The sequence below is a fragment of the Rhinopithecus roxellana genome, chromosome 14, assembly GCF_007565055.1.
Source record: "Rhinopithecus roxellana isolate Shanxi Qingling chromosome 14, ASM756505v1, whole genome shotgun sequence".
NCBI lineage: Eukaryota > Metazoa > Chordata > Mammalia > Primates > Cercopithecidae > Rhinopithecus > Rhinopithecus roxellana.
In genome coordinates this window covers 38091833-38113360 of record NC_044562.1, presented here as the reverse complement: position 1 = coordinate 38113360, position 21528 = coordinate 38091833, and the positions used below count along the sequence as shown (strand labels likewise).

Below are 21528 nucleotides of genomic sequence, written 5' to 3'. Positions count from 1 at the left end.
TAGCCTATTCTCATGAATCAATATTGTGATACTGACCATACTGCCAAAACCAATCTACAGATTCAATGCAATTCCCACATCAAAATACCCTGGTCATACTTCGCAGAACTAGAATAAACAATCCTAAAATTCATATGGAAGCCAAAAAGAACCTGCCTAGTCAAAGCAAAACTAAGCAAAAAGAACAAATCTGGAGGTATCACATTACCCAACTTCAAACTACACTATAAGGCTATAGTTACCAAAACAGCATGGTACTAGTATGAAAATAGGCACATAGGCACACAGACCAATGGAACAGAACAGAGAACACAGAAATAAAGCCAAATACTTACAGCCAACTGATCTTCAACAAAGCCAACAAAAACGTAAAGTGGGGGAAGGACACGCTATTGAACAAATGGTGCTGGGATAACTGGCAAGCAATATTTAGAAGAATGAAATTGGATCCTCAGCTCTCACCTTATACAAAAATCAACTCAAGATGGATCAAAGACTTAAATCTAAGACCTGAAACCATAAAAATTCTATAAGATAACATTGGAAAAATCCTTCTAGACATTGGCTTAGGCAAAGAGTTCATGACCAGGAACCCAAAAGCAAATGCAACAAAAACAAAGATAAATAGATGGGACTTAATTAAACTAAAAAGCTTCTGCACAGCAAAAGAAACAATCAGCAGAGTAAACAGACCAACCCACAGAGTAGGAGAAAATATTTGCAAACTATGCATCTGACAAAGGACTAATATGCAGAATCTATGAGGAACTCAAATCTGCAAGAAAAAAACAACTCATTCCACAAAAAGTGGGTTAAGGACATGAATAGACAATTCTCAAAAGAAGATATGCAAATGGCCAACAATCATATGAAAAAATGCTCAACATCACTAATGATCAGGGAAAGGTAAATCAAAACCACAATGTGATACCACTTTATTCCTGCAAGAATGGTCATAATCTTAAAATAAAAAAATAGATGTTGGCGTGGATGTGGTGAAAAGGGAACACTTTTACATCACTGGTAGGGATGTAAACTAGTACAACCATTATGGAAAACAGTGTGGAGATTCCTTAAAGAACTAAAAGTAGATCTAACATTTGATGCAGCAATCCCACTCCTGGGTATCTACCCAGAGGAAAAGAAGTCATTGTATGGAAAAGACACTTGCACACAAATGTTTATAGCAACACAATTCGCAATTGCAAACATATGGAACCAGCCCAAATGCCCATCAATCAACAAGTGGATAAAGAAAATGTGATGTATATGTACACACACACACACACACACACACACACACACACCATGGAATATTACTCAGGCACAAAAAGGAAGGAAATGATAACATTCACAGCAACCTGGATGGAGCTGGAGACTGTTATTCTAAGTGAAGTAACTCAGGAATGGAAAACCAAACATTATATGTTCTCACTTATAAGTGGGAGCTAAGCTATGAGGACACAAAGGCATAAGAATGGCACAATCGACTTTAGGGACTTGGGGAGAAGGATGGGAGTGGGATGCGGGATAAAAGACTACACATTGGGTACAGTGTACATTGCTCAGGTGATGGGTGCACCAAATCTCAGAAATCACCACTAAAGAATTTATCCATGTAACCAAACACCACTGTTCCCCATAAACCTATTGAAATAATAAAAACACAAATTTTAAAAAGAAAATTCAGTGTTTCAAGGGAACAATAAATGACTCAAATGATCCAAGAAAAAGTCAGAAAGTTTCAGGAAGAAAGGAGGGATGGACAGTGTCAACAACAAGTGACACCTACTTATTGAGTGGAGGAAGGCAGCAGAGAAAGAGAAAATGAAGACAAACCTAAGAGGAAAATTAAGGGTCTAGGAAAAAATAACACAGGATAAATTAACAGTATGGAAGACAATTTGGTATTTTAAATAAATCAGTGGTATAGGGGTCAGTGAAAGTTATTTCCAATAGATCCTTACATTAAAGGGTTTACCTGTAACATCTATCTGTGAGTGGCGTAATAACCAGCCTAGGGGAATTACCCAGATATTCATATCCATATCGCAAACCAGCATTGATCATTTTTGTTTCTAAATGATTTTCCTAGGATAAATGAGATAAGTTAAACAATAAAATTGTAAATAATATGAAATCTCAAGCTCTTTAATAAGTAATAACCATAATATAGACATCTTTAAAATTCACTTTTCAGGTGTCATTTGATTCCATGGCAGAATTAAATATCTAGTTTCCATGGATGAATAATTGAAGTCACTGGTTTTAATTCTTCCCATAAAATATTTTAGTATTTGTCCCTTACCTCTTCCATATTTTTAATCATTGTGTGTTAACAATACAGTGGATATTACTCATCATTTAACAGATGAGGAAATTGATGCTTAAAGAGAATAAGTAACTTCCCCAATGTTATACATTTCGGAATGGGAGGATCTGACATCTGAAATGATTCCACCATCTGAGCTTCTACCTCAGTACTGCCCCTCAATTTGTTTCCCAGGATGCTAGCTCTTCTCTCCTCCCACCCCATACCCTCCAAGACTTCCACAAAAGCCTATATCATGAAAACTATGCATCTGTCTCTGCCCACACCCAATAGGCCCTATCTTGCCCACTTTACTATTCCTGCCCTGCTTGCATTCCCCATTATGATTACCATCACCATCCACCTGGATGCCCTGGCAAAAACCATGTTTCTGCCTTCTTCAATTGATCAATTAGAGGAATCTTTTTTTTTTTTTTTTTCTGAGACAGGGTCTCACTCTGTCGCCCAGAATGGAGTGTAATGGTGCAATCTCCACTCACTGCAACCTCTGCCTCCTGGGTCCAAGCAATTCTCCTACCTCAGTCCTCAAGTAGCTGGGACTACAGGCACGCCCCATCATGTGCCCAGCTAATTTTTGTATTTTTAGTAGAGACGGGGTTTCACCATCTTGGCCAGGCTGGTCTTGAACTCCTGACCTCAAGTGATCTGCTTGCCTTGGCCTCCCAAAGTGCTGGGATTACAGGTGTGAGCCACCATGCCCAGCAATGAGAGGAAACTTTAATGACTAAATCAGACTGCAAGAGCTTGATTCATACATCCTTTAGATGCATCAAGAACCTAAAAACACAATTTTAAACTGAGTAGTCCCAACATTTTGCAGATTCAGCAAGCCTAGCAAGTCGTTTAAAATGAGTAATTTTTGATAATTACTCATGATTTTTGTGTATCTATATATGTATATATGTTTATATATAACTATATATTTGGATATAGATAAGGATACAGGTATCAATACAAATGATATAGTTATCAGCAGCTTAATCTTCAATCTAAAGAAATTCTTATTTGGGTATAGCCTGCCATCAGCAAAAGATTCCAGGTTACCGCTACTATTTCCTATGTGAGCAAGCAAGCACAGATTTAAAATTACGAGCTGAAACTGCTGTGTAATGTAACATTCAGTGATAGCACTTACTTGCCAATAGTACCTAAGCTGACTTAACCATTCAAAGTCAGAGTCATCACTAATATTTTTTTTTACAAGTGATGAGAGGACATCTCTAGCATGGACATCCAGTACCACAAGTGCTCCCAGAGTTACACGATTCTGCTTGGACAATTTGCCACGCACCAAAGTGACAATATCATCAATTTGTCTGTTACATGTTGTCAAGTATTGCTCAAGAGCCTGAAAGAAAAGAAGATATGATTTCCCAACGTGATGAAAATTATTTTGAACAAAACATTCTGAACTAGTATATATACAGATTATTCTCTGCATTTTGATCACAACTCTCCATGTAACACAATTTAAAAATAATTTGTTTTTCTTACTACAAAGATACTAGGTGAACAAGCCCAATCAGGTATAATGGATATACGCAATTTGTGTCTACTCATTATCCTTTCCTTTTCTATTTCTTCTCTATTCTCTGTGGTTTTGTTGGAGCTGTCAATCATATTGCCCACTCTCCACAGCAATATGAAGGAGGGAATGTGTGACTAAATCAGAACCAATCATAGTTCTTCCTGGGAAATGCTATACAGATTGAGAGAAAAGTGCTCTTTGCTAGGCTTGGGAGGCTGTGGATATGCCAATCTAAAGTAACTACAAGCTGTCTTCCGCTCTACAGAATAAAGGCTACCAGAGCCAACAGAGATAGAGAGCAACAACAATAGAGACAGAGACCATGGCTGGGAGTGGTGGCTCACACCTACAATCCCAGCACTTTGGGAGGCCGAGGCGGGCAGATCACTTGAGGTCAGGAGTTTGAGACCAGCCTGGCCAACATGGTGAAACCCCGTCTCTACCAAAAATATGAAAAGTTACCCAGGCATGGTGGCATTTGCCTATAATCCCAGCTACTCGGGAGGCTGAGGCAGGAGAATAGCTTGAACCTGGGAGGTGGAGGTTGCAGTGGGCCAAGATCATGCCACTGCACTCCAGCCTAGGTGACAGAGCAAGACTCCATCTAAAATAAAAGAAAAAAAAAAAAAAAAAGAGAGAGAGAGAACAAGAGAGAGACCACAGCACAATGCAGCTCTGAGGCCCTGATTCCGACTGCTCCTGTTTAGAGCCTATGAGTCCCTCTAGCACTCTCACATAAGCTTTCTGAAAGGGGTTTGTGCTTCTTGAAATAAAAAGATGCTAATAAACAAAACATTGAACAGTTTAGTTTATAATAAGCTAATGCCAGTTCTGAAGACGAGGCTTGCTTCTCTTTTCTGATAGGTAAATCTAATGAGTAGGTTAAAAAAGAGAAGAGGACTTACGACAAACATAAAATTACAGTCAACAAAAACCACTGTGCTTAAGAGAAGTATCAATCTGCTCCAGTGGCTGCTTTTCCTACTTTAAAAACATTTAATAACACTGTACACCAAGGAGTTTATTTCACTCTGTTACAGCCATTGCTAAGTGGCAGCAATGAAACTGAAAGTGAGGGTTCCCAAGAATGAGAAAAAGTTTAAAAGACAGAGACAAGGACTGCAAGTTGTTTCTCCAAGGGGCACTTTTCTTGTTTCCTGAAATACTTCATCTTTTTTTATTATTTTTAAGAAGGATCATTCTTCAAAGGTTTGGTGCCTAAACACTATTTCATTTCTATATGGTTAATTTGCTATTAATTTTCTTCTTCAGTAGCAAAAAATAAACTTCTGTCCCACCCATGTTCAACCACAAGCAGGGAGATCCCAGGAGGCTGCACGTCCCTTGGTGGCCCACCTTGGAGAAATCCCTCTGAGTGTGGTGGTTGGTGAGTGGTAGCTTAAAAGCAGAAAGACAAAATGAATTCTCTGGACTCACTGAGGAAAAAAGAAAAATACACATGGGGAGAGACATCCAAGGGCCCAAAAGTAAACCCAGGGGCTATCAGGGATACTCTTATGGCCCAGTGCCCTGCTTTTCATGAAGAAAGACCTTTTCCTGAAAATCCTTAACTTCCTGTCCTACACCCTATTCCTTCTTGTAGAGGAGGAGTAGGTGACCTGTTGGTAAGTTGGAGCGAATTAAACATGTGTTACTCAGTCCCTTACTCTTTGGAATCTGTCTGTCTACAGAGAACATGCATCCTTCTCAAAACCCTGTTCAACAATACCTTAAAGTTAAAGACATTTCAAATTCCATGTCAAAAACGTATTTAAAAACCACAATTTTATTTTTATTTATTATTTATTTATTTTATTATACTTTAAGTTCTAGGGTACATGTGCACAGCGTGCAGGCTTGTTACATATTTATACATGTGCCATGTTGGTGTGCTGCACCCACTAACTTGTCATTTACATTAGCTATATCTCCTAATGCTATCCCTCCGCCCGACCCCCTCCCCATAATAGGTCCCGGTGTGTGATGTTCCCCTTTCTGTGTCCAAGTGGTCTCATTGTTCAATTCCCACCTATGAGTGAGAACATTCAGTGTTTGGTTTTCTGTTCTTGTGATAGTTTGCTGAGAATGATGGTTTCCAGCTGCATCCATGTCCCTACAAAGGACACGAAGTCATCCTTTTTTATGGCTGCATAGTATTCCATGGTGTATATGTGCCACATTTTCTTAATCCAGTCTGTCACTGATGGACATTTGGGTTGATTCCAAGTCTTTGCTATTGTGAATGGTGCCACAATAAACATACGTGTGCATGTGTCTTTATAGCAGCATGATTTATAATCCTTTGGGTATATCCCCAGTAATGGGATGGCTGGGTCAAATGGTATTTCTAGTTCTAGATCCTTGAGGAATCACCATACTGTTTTCCACAATGGTTGAACTAGTTTACAGTCCCACCAACAGTGTAAAAGTGTTCCTATTTCTCCACATCCTCTCCAGCACTTGTTGTTTCCTGACTTTTTAATGATCACCATTCTAACTGGTGTGAGATGGTATCTCATAGTGGTTTTGATTTGCATTTCTCTGATGGCCAGTGATGATGAGCATTTTTTCATGTGTCTGTTGGCTACAAAAATGTCTTCTTTTGAGAAGTGTCTGTTCATATCCTTTGCCCACTTTTTGATGGGGTTGTTTTTTTCTTATAAATTTGTTTGAGTTCTTTGTAGGTTACGGATATTAGCCCTTTGTCAGATGAGTAGATTGCAAAAATTTTCTCCCATTCTGTAGGTTGCCTGTTCACTCAGATGGTAGTTTCTTTTGCTGTGCAGAGGCTCTTTAGTTTAATTAGATCCCATTTGTCAATTTTGGCTTTTGTTGCCATTGCTTTTGTTGTTTTAGACATGAAGTCCTTGCCCATGCCTATGTCCTGAATGGTATTGCCTAAGTTTTCTTCTAGGGTTTTTATAGTTTTAGGTCTAACGTTTAAGTCTCTAATCCATCTTGAATTAATTTTCATATAAGGAGTAAGGAAAGGATCCAGTTTCAGCTTTCTACTTATGGCTAGCCATAAAAACCATGATTTTAAACTACAGATCTATAACTGCTAGTCAACTGAAAGTTGAGTTGCTTAAAATCCTGTCTCAATGATAGAACTGTTGCAATGAATGTAATTTTAGTTTTTCATTAACAATTACAATCTAATTAATGTTAAATTAATATATCCAATTATATTATTTACATATTTAATACTAAGCATCACTTAAAATATTCATAATTATTATGTATTCAAAATCAATACATTAGAAATAAAAACAGTCACAGTAAGTCAACTGGAGCCTTATCTATATAGGGTAGTTTTACTCAAGGTATAAAAGAGAATACTGTTACTTTATTTCCTGCTAATCTTTATGAGTTTCTTAGTCCTATTATCACTCTATTTTTAAAGGCATAAAAATGTATATAATAACAAGATTGAGGTTCAAGTATCATTGACTTTTATATGCTGTGAATAAACATGATTTAAAGAATAATTTTGAAATTACTGGTATAAATTTTTCCTACATATTTGTTATGTGTAATTTTTATGTAAAAAATCAGTAATTTGGCTTGCAGCATAAAGTACATTGTTAAGTGCATTGTATTTATTTCAGTTTTTAAAATAAGTGTATTCTGGCAATAATAAACTATTGAAAAAATGCTAAAAAAAAAAAAACAAACCTGAGGGTTAATAAAAGCTTACCTTTATCCCCACTGGAATAGCTGTTTGTACTTCTTTTGTCCAAAAGATTTGGGATACACAGAGGACAGTCTGTCCAGGCCAATCCCTTACCCAGTTAATTCGTTCATATTTTGTATAGGCAAAAATTGCATCTCCAATTACCTAATCAAAAAAGAACATGCTAAATATTAACCATTTCCTGAACAAGTTATACAACTGAGAGTTAAACTCCTAAACTAGATTAACTCATACTGCTCAATTTTTTACAACATTCTTAGACATTTATGCAAGACTCACATAAACCATACTATTATAACTATTTATATTCAAGTTTAATCACATTCCTATGAGCAAGGCAAACATACTATATAACATTTTATTTTCCTGATGTACTATCAATTTGTGTGAACCACATGGTATCAAATATTCATTTGAACAATTTTAGCCAAAGACATCCTAGATACATTCGGATTGAACAAGCATGAGCAATTCTATTGCAAAATACAAATTCAAATAATTCCAAAATGAGATCCATCAAATTTATGGATGATTTTCTTTTAATTTAATGTGATCTCCACTCAGCCATATGCATGTATCCATGCACACCTGGGCATCGCACAATCTTTCTCAAGTTACTCCTGTGTTTCCCGGCCTCACTCCCTCTCAATCCTGTAGTTTGAAGCCCAAGGCAACGATGACAGAGACAGATGTACAATTCATTCATGGAGAGTTGAGGGCTGTAAAGTCAGGAAGTCTAATTTTGTACTTCACTACCTATGTTCGGTGGACTGACACGTCTACTTTTCCACCAGTCATCAGTGGGAAACACACTAGTCTGTTACATTCATCAACCAAAAATAGTGATGTCTGTGAGGTGGTATGTACTTTAATGTTTGAATTTCAGAAGAGATTTCTTAGATTTCTCTGAGAAATATCTCAGGGTGGTTAAACCATTCTGGATTTCTAGTCTTGCTGGGATATTTATAGAATGGAACAATGACAAAGGGCAGAGTGCTGGGTATTGATAATAAAGACATTTTTAAGAGCAGAAGAAGCCATGGAAGGGCAGGTGAAAATGGACACCTGGGGGATGAGAGAAGCAAAATAAATAAATAAATAAATAAATAAATAAATAAATAAATAAAATAGAAAGGCGCAGCAGAGAAATGTCAAGAAGATGGAGTAAAAATGTGCCCTAAGAGGACACTGTGGGGAGAACAAGAGAAAGACGTTGAAATCTGGATCACAAAAAGGGATTTCTATATAGTTAGATGAGGAGAAATATGATTACATAAAGTTCCACAATATTATAAGTCTATTATTATATCTATGTTTACCATATTATATATGATATAGATATATAGAATAATATATATATGTAGTAGACTTTCAAGCATGCAAATACACATAGCACAACACAGTAACACACATATCTCCTATTTGCAGAGTTGTATACTGCACTTGCTTGCATATTTTGTCAATGTAAACTTATACGCAAAGATTTTTAGAAGATACTTATTTTCTACATAACTTTTTTTAAACTTCATTTTTTGTATTTTTCAACTTTTATTTTAGATAGAGGGGTATATGTGCAGGTTTGTTACAAGGGTGTATCGGAAACCCAGGTACTGAGCATAGTACCCAATAGTAAGTTTTTAACCCTATGCTCCCCTTTCTTCTCTTCCCATCTAGAGGTCTACAGTATCTATTGTTGCCATGTTTATGTACATGTGTGCTCAATGTTTAGCTCCCACTTATAAGTGAGAACATGTGGTATTTGGTTTTCTGTTCCTGTGTTAATTTGTTTAGGATTATGGCCTCCAGCTCCATCTATGTTGCTACAAAGGACATGATTCCATTCTTTTTTATGCCTGCATATCCTATACAACTTCTTGCCACCCTATCTTAATGCTCTGAAATGGCAACCAAAATATTTTCTCCAAGTACTTAGACAATCAAAATTAAAAGAGTAGTTGAAATATTACCAGATATACATAAAATAATGACTTATTACTCTATACTACATCAATTAGCAAATGATATAAGCCAATTCAATGCTGCTAAAGAGTGACCAAAGTGGAATGTATTAATATTGCCAATGGCTTCAAAAACAGTAATGCTATTTCTCAATATTTGTCAAGGCTTATGAAAACTCATCTTCTTTGGCCCAGTAAACCTACATATGGGACGTTATCATATGAAAATTAATATTCAAAAACACCAGATATAAGCATAAGTACATTCATTGTAATATAATTCATAATAGGGAGAAAATCAGACCTGTCCAAAAGATTTTACATTTTCTGGAAAATATTGTGTAGGCAAACATTAAAGCCATATTTAAGAGAAAGAAACATTAAGAAGAGAAAGAAACAGTGGTAACATTGAACATCTAGATTCCAATGAATTTTTCCAACACATTTCTGGGAGAGTCTGACACATTAATTTAAATATCAATTACATGGAAGTCCTAGACAGAGCCATCAGTCAAGAGAAGGAAATAAAAGGTGTCCAAATAGGAAAAGAAGAACTCAAACAATCTTTCTGTACCAGCAATATGATTCTATACCTAGACAACCTTAAAGGCCCCACCAAAAGACTCCTGGAGCTGATAAATGACTTCAGTAAAGTTTCAGGAAATAAAATTGATGAACAAAATTGGTAACATTTCTATACTCCAATAATGTTCAAGCTGAGAACCAAATCAAGAATGCAATCCCATTCACAATAGCCACACAAAAAAATAAAATACCTAGGAATTCATCTAACCAAGAAGGTGAAAGATCTCTCCAAGGAGAACTACAAAACACTACTGAAAGAAATCACAGATGACACGAACAAATAGAAAAATATTCCATGCTCAAGGATTAGAAAAATCAGTATCATTAAAATGGTCATACTGGTGGTTCCAAGATGGCTGAATAGGAACAGCTCCAGTCTACAGCTCCCAGCATGAGCAGGCAGAAGATGGGTGATTTCTGCATTTCCAACTGAGGTACCAGGTTCATCTCACTGGGGCTTGTTAGATGGTGTAGGACAGTGGGTGCAGCCCACTGAGTGTGAGCCGAAGCAGGGTGAGGCATTGCCTCACCCGGGAAGCGCAAGGGGTCAGGGAACTCCCTTTCCTAGCCAAGGGAAGCTGTGACAGATGGCACCTGGAAAATTGGGTCACTCCCACCCTAATACTACGCTTTTCCAATGGTCTTAGCAAACGGAATACCAGGAGATTATATCTCGTGCCTGGCTCGGAGCATCACACGCCGACGGAGCCTTGCTCATTGCTAGCACAGCAGTCTGAGATCGAACAGCAAGGCAGCAGCAAGGCTCGGGGAGGGGCACCCGCCATTGCTGAGGCTTGAGTAGGTAAACAAAGCAGCCACAAAGCTTAAACTGGGTGGAGCCCACCTCAGCTCAAGGAGGCATGCCTGCCTTTGTAGACTCCACCTCTGGGGGCAGGGCATAGCCGAACAAAAGGCAGCAGAAACCTCTGCAGACTTAAATGTCCCTGTCTGACAGCTTGGAAGAGAGTAGTGGTTCTCCCAGCATGGAGTTTGAGGTCTGAGAACCGTAAGACTGCCTCCTCAAGTGGGTCCCTGACCCCCGAGTAGCCTAACTGGGAGGCACCCATCAGTAGGGGCAGACTGACACCTCACATGGCCAGGTACCCCTCTGAGACGAAGCTTCCAGAGTAACAATTAGGCAGAAACATTTACTGTTCAGCAATATTCGCTGTTCTGCAGCCTCCACTGCTGATACCCAGGCAAACAGGGTTGGGAGTGGACCTCCAGCAAACTCCAACAGACCTGTAGCTGAGGGTCCTGACTGTTAGAAGGAAAACTAACAAACAGAAAGGACATCCACACCAAAACTCCATCTGTATGTCGCCATCATCAAAGACCAAGGTAGATAAAACCATAAAGATGGGGCAAAACAGTGCAGAAAAGCTGAAAATTCTAAATATCAGAGCGCCTCTCCCCCTCCAAAGGAACTCAGCTCTTTGCCAGCAACAGAACAAAGCTGGATGGAGAATGACTTTGATGAGTTGAGAGAACAAGGCTTCAGAGGATCAAACTTCTTTGAGCTAAAGGAGGAAGTTCAAACGCATTGCAAAGAAGCTAAAAACCTTGAAAAAAGATTAGACGAATGGCTAACTAGAATAACCAGTGTAGAGAAGTCCTTAAACAACCTGATGGAGCTGAAAACTGTGGCACGAGAACTACATGACGAATGCACAAGCTTCAGTAGCCAATTTGATCAACTGGAAGAAACGGTATCAGTGATTGAAGATCAAATGAATGAAATGAAGCAAGAAGAGAAATTTAGAGAAAAAACAGTAAAACGAAAGGAACAAAGCCTCCAAGAAATATGGGACTATGTGAAAAAACCAAATCTATGTCTGATTGGTGTACCTGAAAGTGATGGGGAAAATGGAACGAAGGTGGAAAACACTCTGCAGGATATTATCCAGGAGAATCTCCCCCATCTACCAAGGCAGGCCAACATTCAAATTCAGGAAATACAGAGAAGGTCATAAAGATACTCCTTGAGAGAAGCAACTCCAAGACACATAATTGTCAGATTCAACAAAGTTGAAATGAAGGAAAAAATGTTAGGGCAGCCAGAGAGAAAAGTTGGGTTACCCATAAAGAGAAGCCCATCAGACTAACAGCAGATCTCTCAGCAGAAACTCTACAAGCCAGAAGAGAGTGGGAGCCAATATTCAACATTCTTGAACAAAAGAATTTTCAACCCAGAATTTCATATCCAGACAAACTAAGCTTCATAAGTGAAGGAGAAATAAAATTCTTTTCTCAAATGCCGAGAAATTTTGTCACCACCAGGCTTGCCTTACTAGAGCTCCTGAAGGAAGCACTAAACACGGAAAGGAACAACTGGAACCAACCACTGCAAAAACATGCCAAATTGTAAAGACCATCGATGCCTGGAAGAAACTGCATCAACTAATGGGCAAAATCACCAGCTAACATCATAATGATAGGATCAAATTCACACATAATAATATTAACCTTAAATGTAAATGGGCTAAATGGTCCAATAAAAGACACAGACTGGCAAATTGGATAAAGAGTCAAGACCTATCACTTTGCTGTATTCAGGAGACCCATCTCACATGCAGAGATACACATAGGCTCAAAATAAAGGGATGGAGGAAGATCGACCAAGCAAATGGAAAACAAAAAAAGGCAGGGGTTGCAATCCTAGTCTCTGATAAAACAGACTTTAAACCAACAAAGATCAAAAGAGATGAAGAAGGCCATTACATAATGGTAAAGGGATCAATTCAACAAGAAGAGCTAACTATACTAAATATATAAGCACCCAACACAGGAGCATCCAGATGCATAAAGCAAGTCCTTAAAGACTTACAAAGAGACTTAGACTTCCACACAATAATGATGGGAGACTTTAACACCCCACTGTCAACATTAGACAGATCAACGAGACAGGAAGTTAACAAGGATATCCGGGAATTGAACCTCAGCTCTGCACCAAGTGGACCTAATAGACTTCTACAGAACTCTCCACCCCAAATCAACAGAATATACATTCTTTCAGCACCAATCACACTTATTCCAAAATTGACCACATAGTTGGAAGTAAAGCCCTCCTCAGCAAATGTAAAAGAACAGAAATTATAACAAACTGTCTCTCAGACCACAGTGCAATCAAACTAGAACTCAGGATTAAGAAACTCAATCAAAACCGCTCAACTACCTGGAAACTGAACAACCTACTCCTGAATGGCTACTGGGTACATAACAAAATGAAGGCAGAAATAAAGATGTTCCTTGAAACCAATGAGAACAAAGATACAACATACCAGAATCTCTGGGACACATTTAAAGCAGTAGAGGGAAATTTATACCACTAAATGCCCACAAGAGAAAGTAGGAAAGATCCAAAATTGACACCCTAACATCACAATTAAAAGAACTAGAGAAGCAAGAGCAGACACATTCAAAAGCTAGCAGAAGGCAAGAAATAACTAGGATCAGAGCAGAACTGAAGGAGATAGAGACACAAAAAAACCCTCCAAAAAATCAATGAATCCAGGAGTTGGTTTTTTGAAAAGATCAACAAAATTGATAGACCGCTAGCAAGACTAATAAAGAAGAAAAGAGAGAAGAATCAAATAGATGCAATAAAAAATGATAAAGGGGATATCACCACCGACCCCACAGAAATACAAACTACCATCAGAGAATACTATAAACACCTCTACTCAAATAAACTAGAAAACCTAGAAGAAATGGATAATTTCCTGGACACTTACACTCTCCCAAGACTAAACCAGGAAGAAGTTGAATCCCTGAATAGACCAATAGCAGGCTCTGAAATTGAGGCAATAATTAATAGCCTACCAACCAAAAAAAAGTCCAGGACCAGATGGATTCACAGCTGAATTCTACCGGAGGTACAAGGAGGAGCTGGTACCATTCCTTCTGAAACTATTCCAATCAATAGAAAAAGAGGGAATCCTTCCTAACTCATTTTATGAGGCCAACATCACCCTGATACCAAAGCCTGGCAGAGACACAACAAAAAAAGAGAATTTTAGACCAATATCCCTGATGAACATCGATGCAAAAATCCTCAATAAAATACTGGCAAAATGAATCCAGCAGCACATCAAAAAGCTTATCTACCAAGATCAAGTGGGCTTCACCCCTGGGATGCAAGGCTGGTTCAACATACGCAAATCAATAAACGTAATCCAGCATATAAACAAAACCAAAGACAAAAACCACATGATTATCTCAATAGATGCAGGAAAGGCCTTTAACAAAATTCAACAGCCCTTCATGCTAAAAATTCTCAATAAATTCGGTATTGATGGAATGTATCTCAAAATAATAAAAGCTATTTATGACAAACCCACAGCCAATAGCATACTGAATGGGCAAAAACTGGAAGCATTCCCTTTGAAAACTGGCACAAGACAGGGATGCCCTCTCTCACCACTCATATTCAACAGTGTTGGAAGTTCTGGCCAGGGCAATCAGGCAAGAGAAAGAAAGGAAGGGTATTCAATTAGAAAAAGAAGAAGTCAAATTGTCCCTGTTTGCAGATGACATGACTGTATATTTAGAAAACCCCATCATCTCAGCCCAAAATCTCCTTAAGCTGATAAGCAACTTCAGCAAAGTCTCAGGATACAAAATCAATGTGCAAACATCACAAGCATTCCTACACACCAATAACAGACAAGCAGAGAGCCAAATCATGAGTGAACTCCCATTCACAATAGCTTCAAAGAGAATAAAATACCTAGGAATCCAACTTACAAGGGATGTGAAGGACCTCTTCAAGGAGAACTACAAACCACTGCTCAGTGAAATAAAAGAGGACACAAACAAATGGAAGAACATACCATGCTCATGGATAAGAAGAATCAGTATCATGAAAATGGCCATATTGTCCAAGGTAATTTATAGATCCAATGCCATCCCCATTAAGCTACCAATGACTCTCTTCACAGAATTGGAAAAAAACTACTCTAAAGTTCATGTGGAACCAAAAACAAGCCCGCATTACCAAGTCAATCCTAAGCCAAAAGAACAAAGCTGGAGGCATCATGCTACCTGACTTCAAATTATACTACAAGGCTACAGTAACCAAAACAGCATGGTACTGGTATCAAAACAGAGACATAGACCAATGGAACAGAACAGAGTCCTCAGAAATAATATCACACATCTGCAACCATTTGATCTTTGACAAACCTTACAAAAACAAGAAATGTGGAAAATGGGGCAAGAATTTGCTATTTAACAAATGGTGCTAGGAAAACTGGCTAGCCATATGTAGAAAGCTGAAACTGGATCCCTTCCTTATACCTTATACAAAAATTAATTCAAGATGGATTAAAGACTTAAATGTTAGACCTAAAACTATAAAAACCGTAGAAGAAAACCTAGGCAATACCATTCAGAATATTGGCATGGGCAAGGACTTCATGTCTAAAACAACAAAAGCAACGGCAACAAAAGCCAAAATTGACAAATGGGATCTAATTAAACTAAAGAGCTTCTGCACAGCAAAAGAAACTACCATCTGAGTGAACAGGCAACCTACAGAATGGGAGAAAATTTTTGCAATCTACTCATCTGCCAAAGGGGCTAATATCCAGAACCTACAAAGAACTCAAACAAATTTAAAAGAAAAAAAAAACCCTCAAAAAGTGGGCAAAGGATATGAAAAGACACTTCTCAAAAGAAGACATTTATGCAGCCAACAGACACATGAAAAAATGCTCATCATCACTCGCCATCAGAGAAATGCAAATCAAAACCACAATGAGATACCATCTCACACCATTTAGAATGGTGATCACTAAAAAGTCAGGAAACAACAGGTGCTGGACAGGATGTGGAAAAACAGGAACACTTTTACACTGTTGGTGGGACTGTAAACTAGTTCAACCATTGTGGAAAACAGTGTGGTGATTCCTCAAGGATCTAGAACTAGAAATACCATTTAACCCAGTCATCCCATTACTGGGTATATACCCAAAGGATTATAAATCGTGCTGCTATAAAGACACATGCACACGTATGTTTATTGTGGCACTATTCACAATAGCAAAGACTTGGAACCAACCGAAGTGTCCATCAATGATAGACCAGATTAAGAAAATTTGGCAAATATACACCATGAAATACTATGCAGTCATATAAAAGGATGAGTTCATGTCCTTTGTAGGGACATGGATGAAGCTGGAAACCATCATTCTCAGTAAACTATCGCAAGGACAAAAAACCAAACACTCTATGTCCTCACTCATAGGTGGGAACTGAACACTGAGAACACCTGGACTCAGGAAGGGGAACATTGCACACCGGGGCCTGTCATGGGGTGGCCGGGGGAGGGATAGCATTGGGAGATATACCTAATGTAAATGACGAGTTAATGGTTGCAGCACACCAACATGGCACATTTGTACATATGTAACAAACCTGCATGTTGTGCACATGTACCCTAGAACTTGCACTATAATAATAATAAAAAAATGGTCATACTGCCCAAAGCAACCTACAGATTCAACACTATTCCTATCAAGCTACCAACATCATCTTTCACAGAACTAGAAAAAAACATTTGAGGCTGGGCGCGGTGGCTCAAGCCTGTAATCCCAGCACTTTGGGAGGCCGAGACGGGCGGATCACGAGGTCAGGAGATCGAGACCATCCTGGCTAACACGGTGAAACCCCGTCTCTACTAAAAATACAAAAAAACTAGCCGGGCGAGGTGGCGGGCGCCTGTAGTCCCAGCTACTCGGGAGGCTGAGGCAGGAGAATGGCGTAAACCCGGGAGGCGGAGCTTGCAGTGAGCTGAGATCCGGCCACTGCACTCCAGTCCGGGCGATAGAGTGAGACTCCGCCTCAAAAAAAAAAAAAAAAAAAAAAGAAAGAGAAAAAGAAAAAAAACATTTGAAAATTCTTAATCCAGTCTGTCACAGATGGACATTTGGGTTGATTCCAAGTCTTTGCTATTGTGAATAGTGCCGCAATAAACATTCATGTGCATGTGCCTTTATAGCAGCATGATTTATAATCCTTTGGGTATATACCCAGGATGGCTGGGTCATATGGTATATCTAGTTCTAGATCCTTGAGGAATTGCCATACTGTTTTCCATAATGGTTGAACTAGTTTGCAATCCCACCAACAGTGTAAAAGTGTTCCTATTTCTCCACATCCTCTCCAACAACTGTTGTTTCCTGACTTTTTAATGATTGCCATTCTAACTGGTGTGAGATGGTATCTCATTGTGGTTTTGATTTGCATTTCTCTGATGGCGAGTGATGATGAGCATTTTTTCATGTGTCTGTTGGCTGTATGAATGTCTTCTTTGGAACCACAAGAGCCTGAATAGTCAAAGAAATTCTAAGCAAAAAGAATGAAGCCAGAAGCATTACATTAGCCAACTTCAAAGTATACTATAAGGCTATCATATCCAACACAGCATTGTATGTATACAAAAACAGGCACACAAACTAATGGAACAGAATAGGGAGCCCAGAAATAAAGGTGCACACCTATACCCATCTGCTCTTTGACAAAGTCAACAAAAATAAGTAATGGAGAAAGGACTCTCCATTCAATAAATGGTGCTTAAATAGCTGGCTAGCCATATGAAGAAGAATGAAACTTCACCCCCTAACTTTCATCATATACAAAAATTAACTCAAGAGGGATTCATATTTAAATGTAAGACTTCAAACTATAAGAATCCTAGAAGAAAACCTAGGACACACCATTCTAGACATTGGTCTTGGGAAAGAATGTATGACTAAGTTCTCAAAAGCATTTGCAACAAAAACAAAAATCGACAAGTGGGACCTAATTATACTAAAGAGCTTTGACACAGCAAAAGAAACTATCAACAGAGTAAACAGACAACGTATAGACTGTGAGAAAACATTCACAAACTATGTATCTGACCACGGTCTAATATCCAGATTCTATAAGGAACTTAAACAATTGAACAAGCAAAAAACAACCCCATTAAAAAATGGGCAGCAGGCCAGGTGCGGTGGCTTACGCCTGTAATCCCAGCAATTCGGGAGGTAAAGACAGGCAGATCATGAGGTCAAGAGATGGAGACCATCCTGGCCAACATGGTGAAAACCCCATCTCTTCTAAAATTACAAAATTTAGTTGGGCGTGGTGGCGCACGCCTATAGTCCTAGCTACTCAGGAGGCTGAGGCAGGAGAATTGCTTAAATCTGGGAGGTGAGGCCGGGCGCGGTGGCTCAAGCCTGTAATCCCAGCACTTTGGGAGGCCGAGACGGGCAGATCACGAGGTCAGGAGATCGAGACCATCCTGGCTAACACGGTGAAACCCCGTCTCTACTAAAAAATACAAAAAGAAAACTAGCCGGGCGAGGTGGCGGGCGCCTGTAGTCCCAGCTACTCGGGAGGCTGAGGCAGGAGAATGGCGTGAATCCAGGAGGCGGAGCTTGCAGTGAGCTGAGATCCGGCCACTGCACTCCAGCCTGGGCGGCAGAGCGAGACTCCGTCTCAAAAAAAAAAAAAAAAAAAAAAAAAAATCTGGGAGGTGAAGGTTGCAGTGAGACAAGATTGCACCACTGCACTCCAGCCTGGTGACAGAGTGAGGCTCCATCTCAAAAAGAAAAGAAAAGAAAATGGGCAGCAGACATGATGAGATACCATCTCACCCCACTCAGAATGGCTATTACTAAAAAGTCAAAAAACAAAATATGCTGATAAGGTTACAGAGAAAAGGGAATGCTTATACACTATTGGTGGGATTGTAAATTAGTTCAGCCACTGTGGAAAGCAGTTTGGAGATTTCTCAAAGAACTTAGAACTACCATTCAACCCAGCAACCCGATTACTGAGTATATATCCAAAAGAAAATAAATTATTCTACCAAAAAAGACACATATACTCATATGTTCACTGGAGCAGTACTAAAAATAGCAAAGACATGGAATCAACCTAGGTGCCATCAATGGTGGACTGGATTAAGAAAATGTGATAAATATACACCACATAATACTATGCAACCACAAAAATAAGGAAATTATGTTCTTTGCAGCAACATGGATGCGGCTGGAGACCATTATCCTAAACGAATTAACACAAGAACAGAAAATCAAATACACATGTTCCCACTTACAGGTAAGTGGAAACTAAACCTTAGGTGCTCATGGTCATAGACGGGAATGGCAACAATAGACACTGGGGACTAGAGGAAGAGGGGGCACAGGGTTGATATACTAACTATTGGGTACTATGCTCAGTACCTGGGTGATGGGATCAATTACTCCCCAAACCTCAGAATCACACAACATATCTATGTAACAAACCTGCACATGTACCTCTGAATCTAAAAGTTGATATTAAAAAAAATTAAATTAATTAATTAATTATACTTCCTTTCTGTTCCTTTGCTCCATCATGATTTTTATTCTTGACTAAAAACTGGAATGCTAAGCTCACATTATAGTAAAAAAAAAAAAAAAAAAAAAAAAAAAAAACGGAGCGCTCAATCTTTATTTATTGGTGTGCCTTGAAATTCTCTATTAGCAAAAATAATCACAAATGATTGAGCTGACAGTACGTTTTATGAAATGTGAAAAATATGAAGTTGCTATTAATTGTAGGAAGCATACATTATTTTCTAACATTTTGTATGCATTTCATACATATACCGAAAAAAAGGATTCATACATGTCAAAGAGATTGATGTGATCACGTACAGAGGTGCTTCCAAGGCAAGACTAAAGATAGATTGCATAGAACAAAGTGTATCTAATTAATGATGAAAGCACTAGCATGTGGCCGCAAGAAATGAGCAGATGCATTACTCAAACCCAAGTGTTCTGTAGTATGGATGGTGTTTTGTTCCACTTTTCTAATGAGTCACTACAAAATTACTATCATAGACCATCTCTTTGCCTTCAAGTTATCTATCACATTTGAATGGTAATTCCATGCCTCCATTTCTGTTTAAATAACAGTAAAAAATAGTATATTTCTAATAACATTCATATTCTAGCATCCTTTTCTAAAAATCATAAGTATAATCGGCTACCTTGTGGATGGAGTTAATCATAACTCTCTCTAATTCAACCAACCACTTCTCCACTTGACCTCTGGCTTTGGCTGTTGAAATGATCTCTATGAGTTCCACAACCTCTCCTTCACTGCTCTTCATGTGAGTAATGTCTAAAGTTTCCGTAAATTCTACCTTTGCAATTCCTTCAAAACATTTCTTCAAGTGGGGTTGCACCCTGTCAGGAAAAATATTTTTAAGAGAATTAACCAAGTTAAAACAATTCCTTACATTCATTCCAGTGTTCCTCATGCAGCAATCTTCATTTGAAGTTCATAAATGTGTAGTGTTAGACCTGTGCTAGGTGCTGCTGGGAATGAAGTGCTGTGCAAAAACCAGAAACCCCCAAAACAAACAAACAAAAAAACACAAGCTCTACCTACCTGGATTATATAGTCCATGGAGATGTCAGTATTAACTGAATAATCACAAAACATCTGTAAAATTACAATTACAGTAAGAGCTACAGAGACAACCACAAGGCTTTGTCTTCAATATAATGAATTAAAAGATGCTAAAGGTAACAAAAGGAGAAAACCAATCTTGACTAACAGATAAATACATGAATCTGAAGAATCTTCAAATGCACAAAAGTAGTCATTTCAACTGGGATCTTCAGAGACTGCTTGAAAATTGTGGACTACCTTTAGTAACTTAGGTACTTTACAGTTTACTAAGTCAACTGCATTGACAGTATCCAACCATTAGTCTATTCAATGTAATACAGATGGGACTGACACAACTCCTCATTTTTGGCATACTACCAATAACCGGTCGCATTCATCTTTCAAATGGGCAAAAAGAAGCAGAGTATAAAAACTCAGATAGAAATCTGAGCCTAAATTTACCTTTTGTTTAGATTACATATCCCCTACTTTGAAGGCACAAGATACAAAATTAACAAATTTGTTTAACAAATATCTATTCACTGTTTACTTTATATCAGATGGTCTTCTAAGGATTGAGCAGTGGGAAAAAAACAGTCAAAAAATCTCTACCATGGTGGAGCGTATATTCTGCCAGAGGAAGACGTGCCATTAACAAATAGGAAAATTATAGAGTATGCCAGATGATAACAAGTATGCAGAAGGAAAATGAGGCAAGGAAAATAAGTCCAGGAAAGAGGGCAAGATGAGCATGGAGGGAGCTGCCTCTTTAAATATGGTGGTCAGGGAGGGCCTCCCTGAATGACAGATGTTCAAGCAGATTTCCACAAAGACTTACAGGAGGTAAAGAAAGAAGTGTGATGGACATTTGGGTAAGGAGTATCCCAGGCAAGGGAACAGTACACTGAGAAAGGAGGCTGCCCCTTTTACTGGCGAATTGCAAAAAAGCTGGTAGACTGCAGGCAGAGTGAGCAAGAAGACTAGTAGGTGATGAATAGGA

General features: G+C 38.6%; 1 protein-coding gene across 1 annotated transcript in view; it reads right to left on the bottom strand.

The window, feature by feature from the left end:
- DNAH7 (dynein axonemal heavy chain 7) overlaps window positions 1–21528 on the bottom strand; it is a 344384-nt gene that overhangs the window by 184375 nt on the left and 138481 nt on the right. Inside the window, exons 21-24 of the mRNA XM_030916210.1 lie at window positions 20122–20320; window positions 7558–7698; window positions 3468–3680; window positions 1982–2091 (exon numbers count right to left, since the gene is read on the bottom strand). Coding sequence (XP_030772070.1) covers window positions 1982–2091; window positions 3468–3680; window positions 7558–7698; window positions 20122–20320 — 663 coding nt within the window. The remainder of the gene's footprint in view (window positions 1–1981; window positions 2092–3467; window positions 3681–7557; window positions 7699–20121; window positions 20321–21528) is intronic.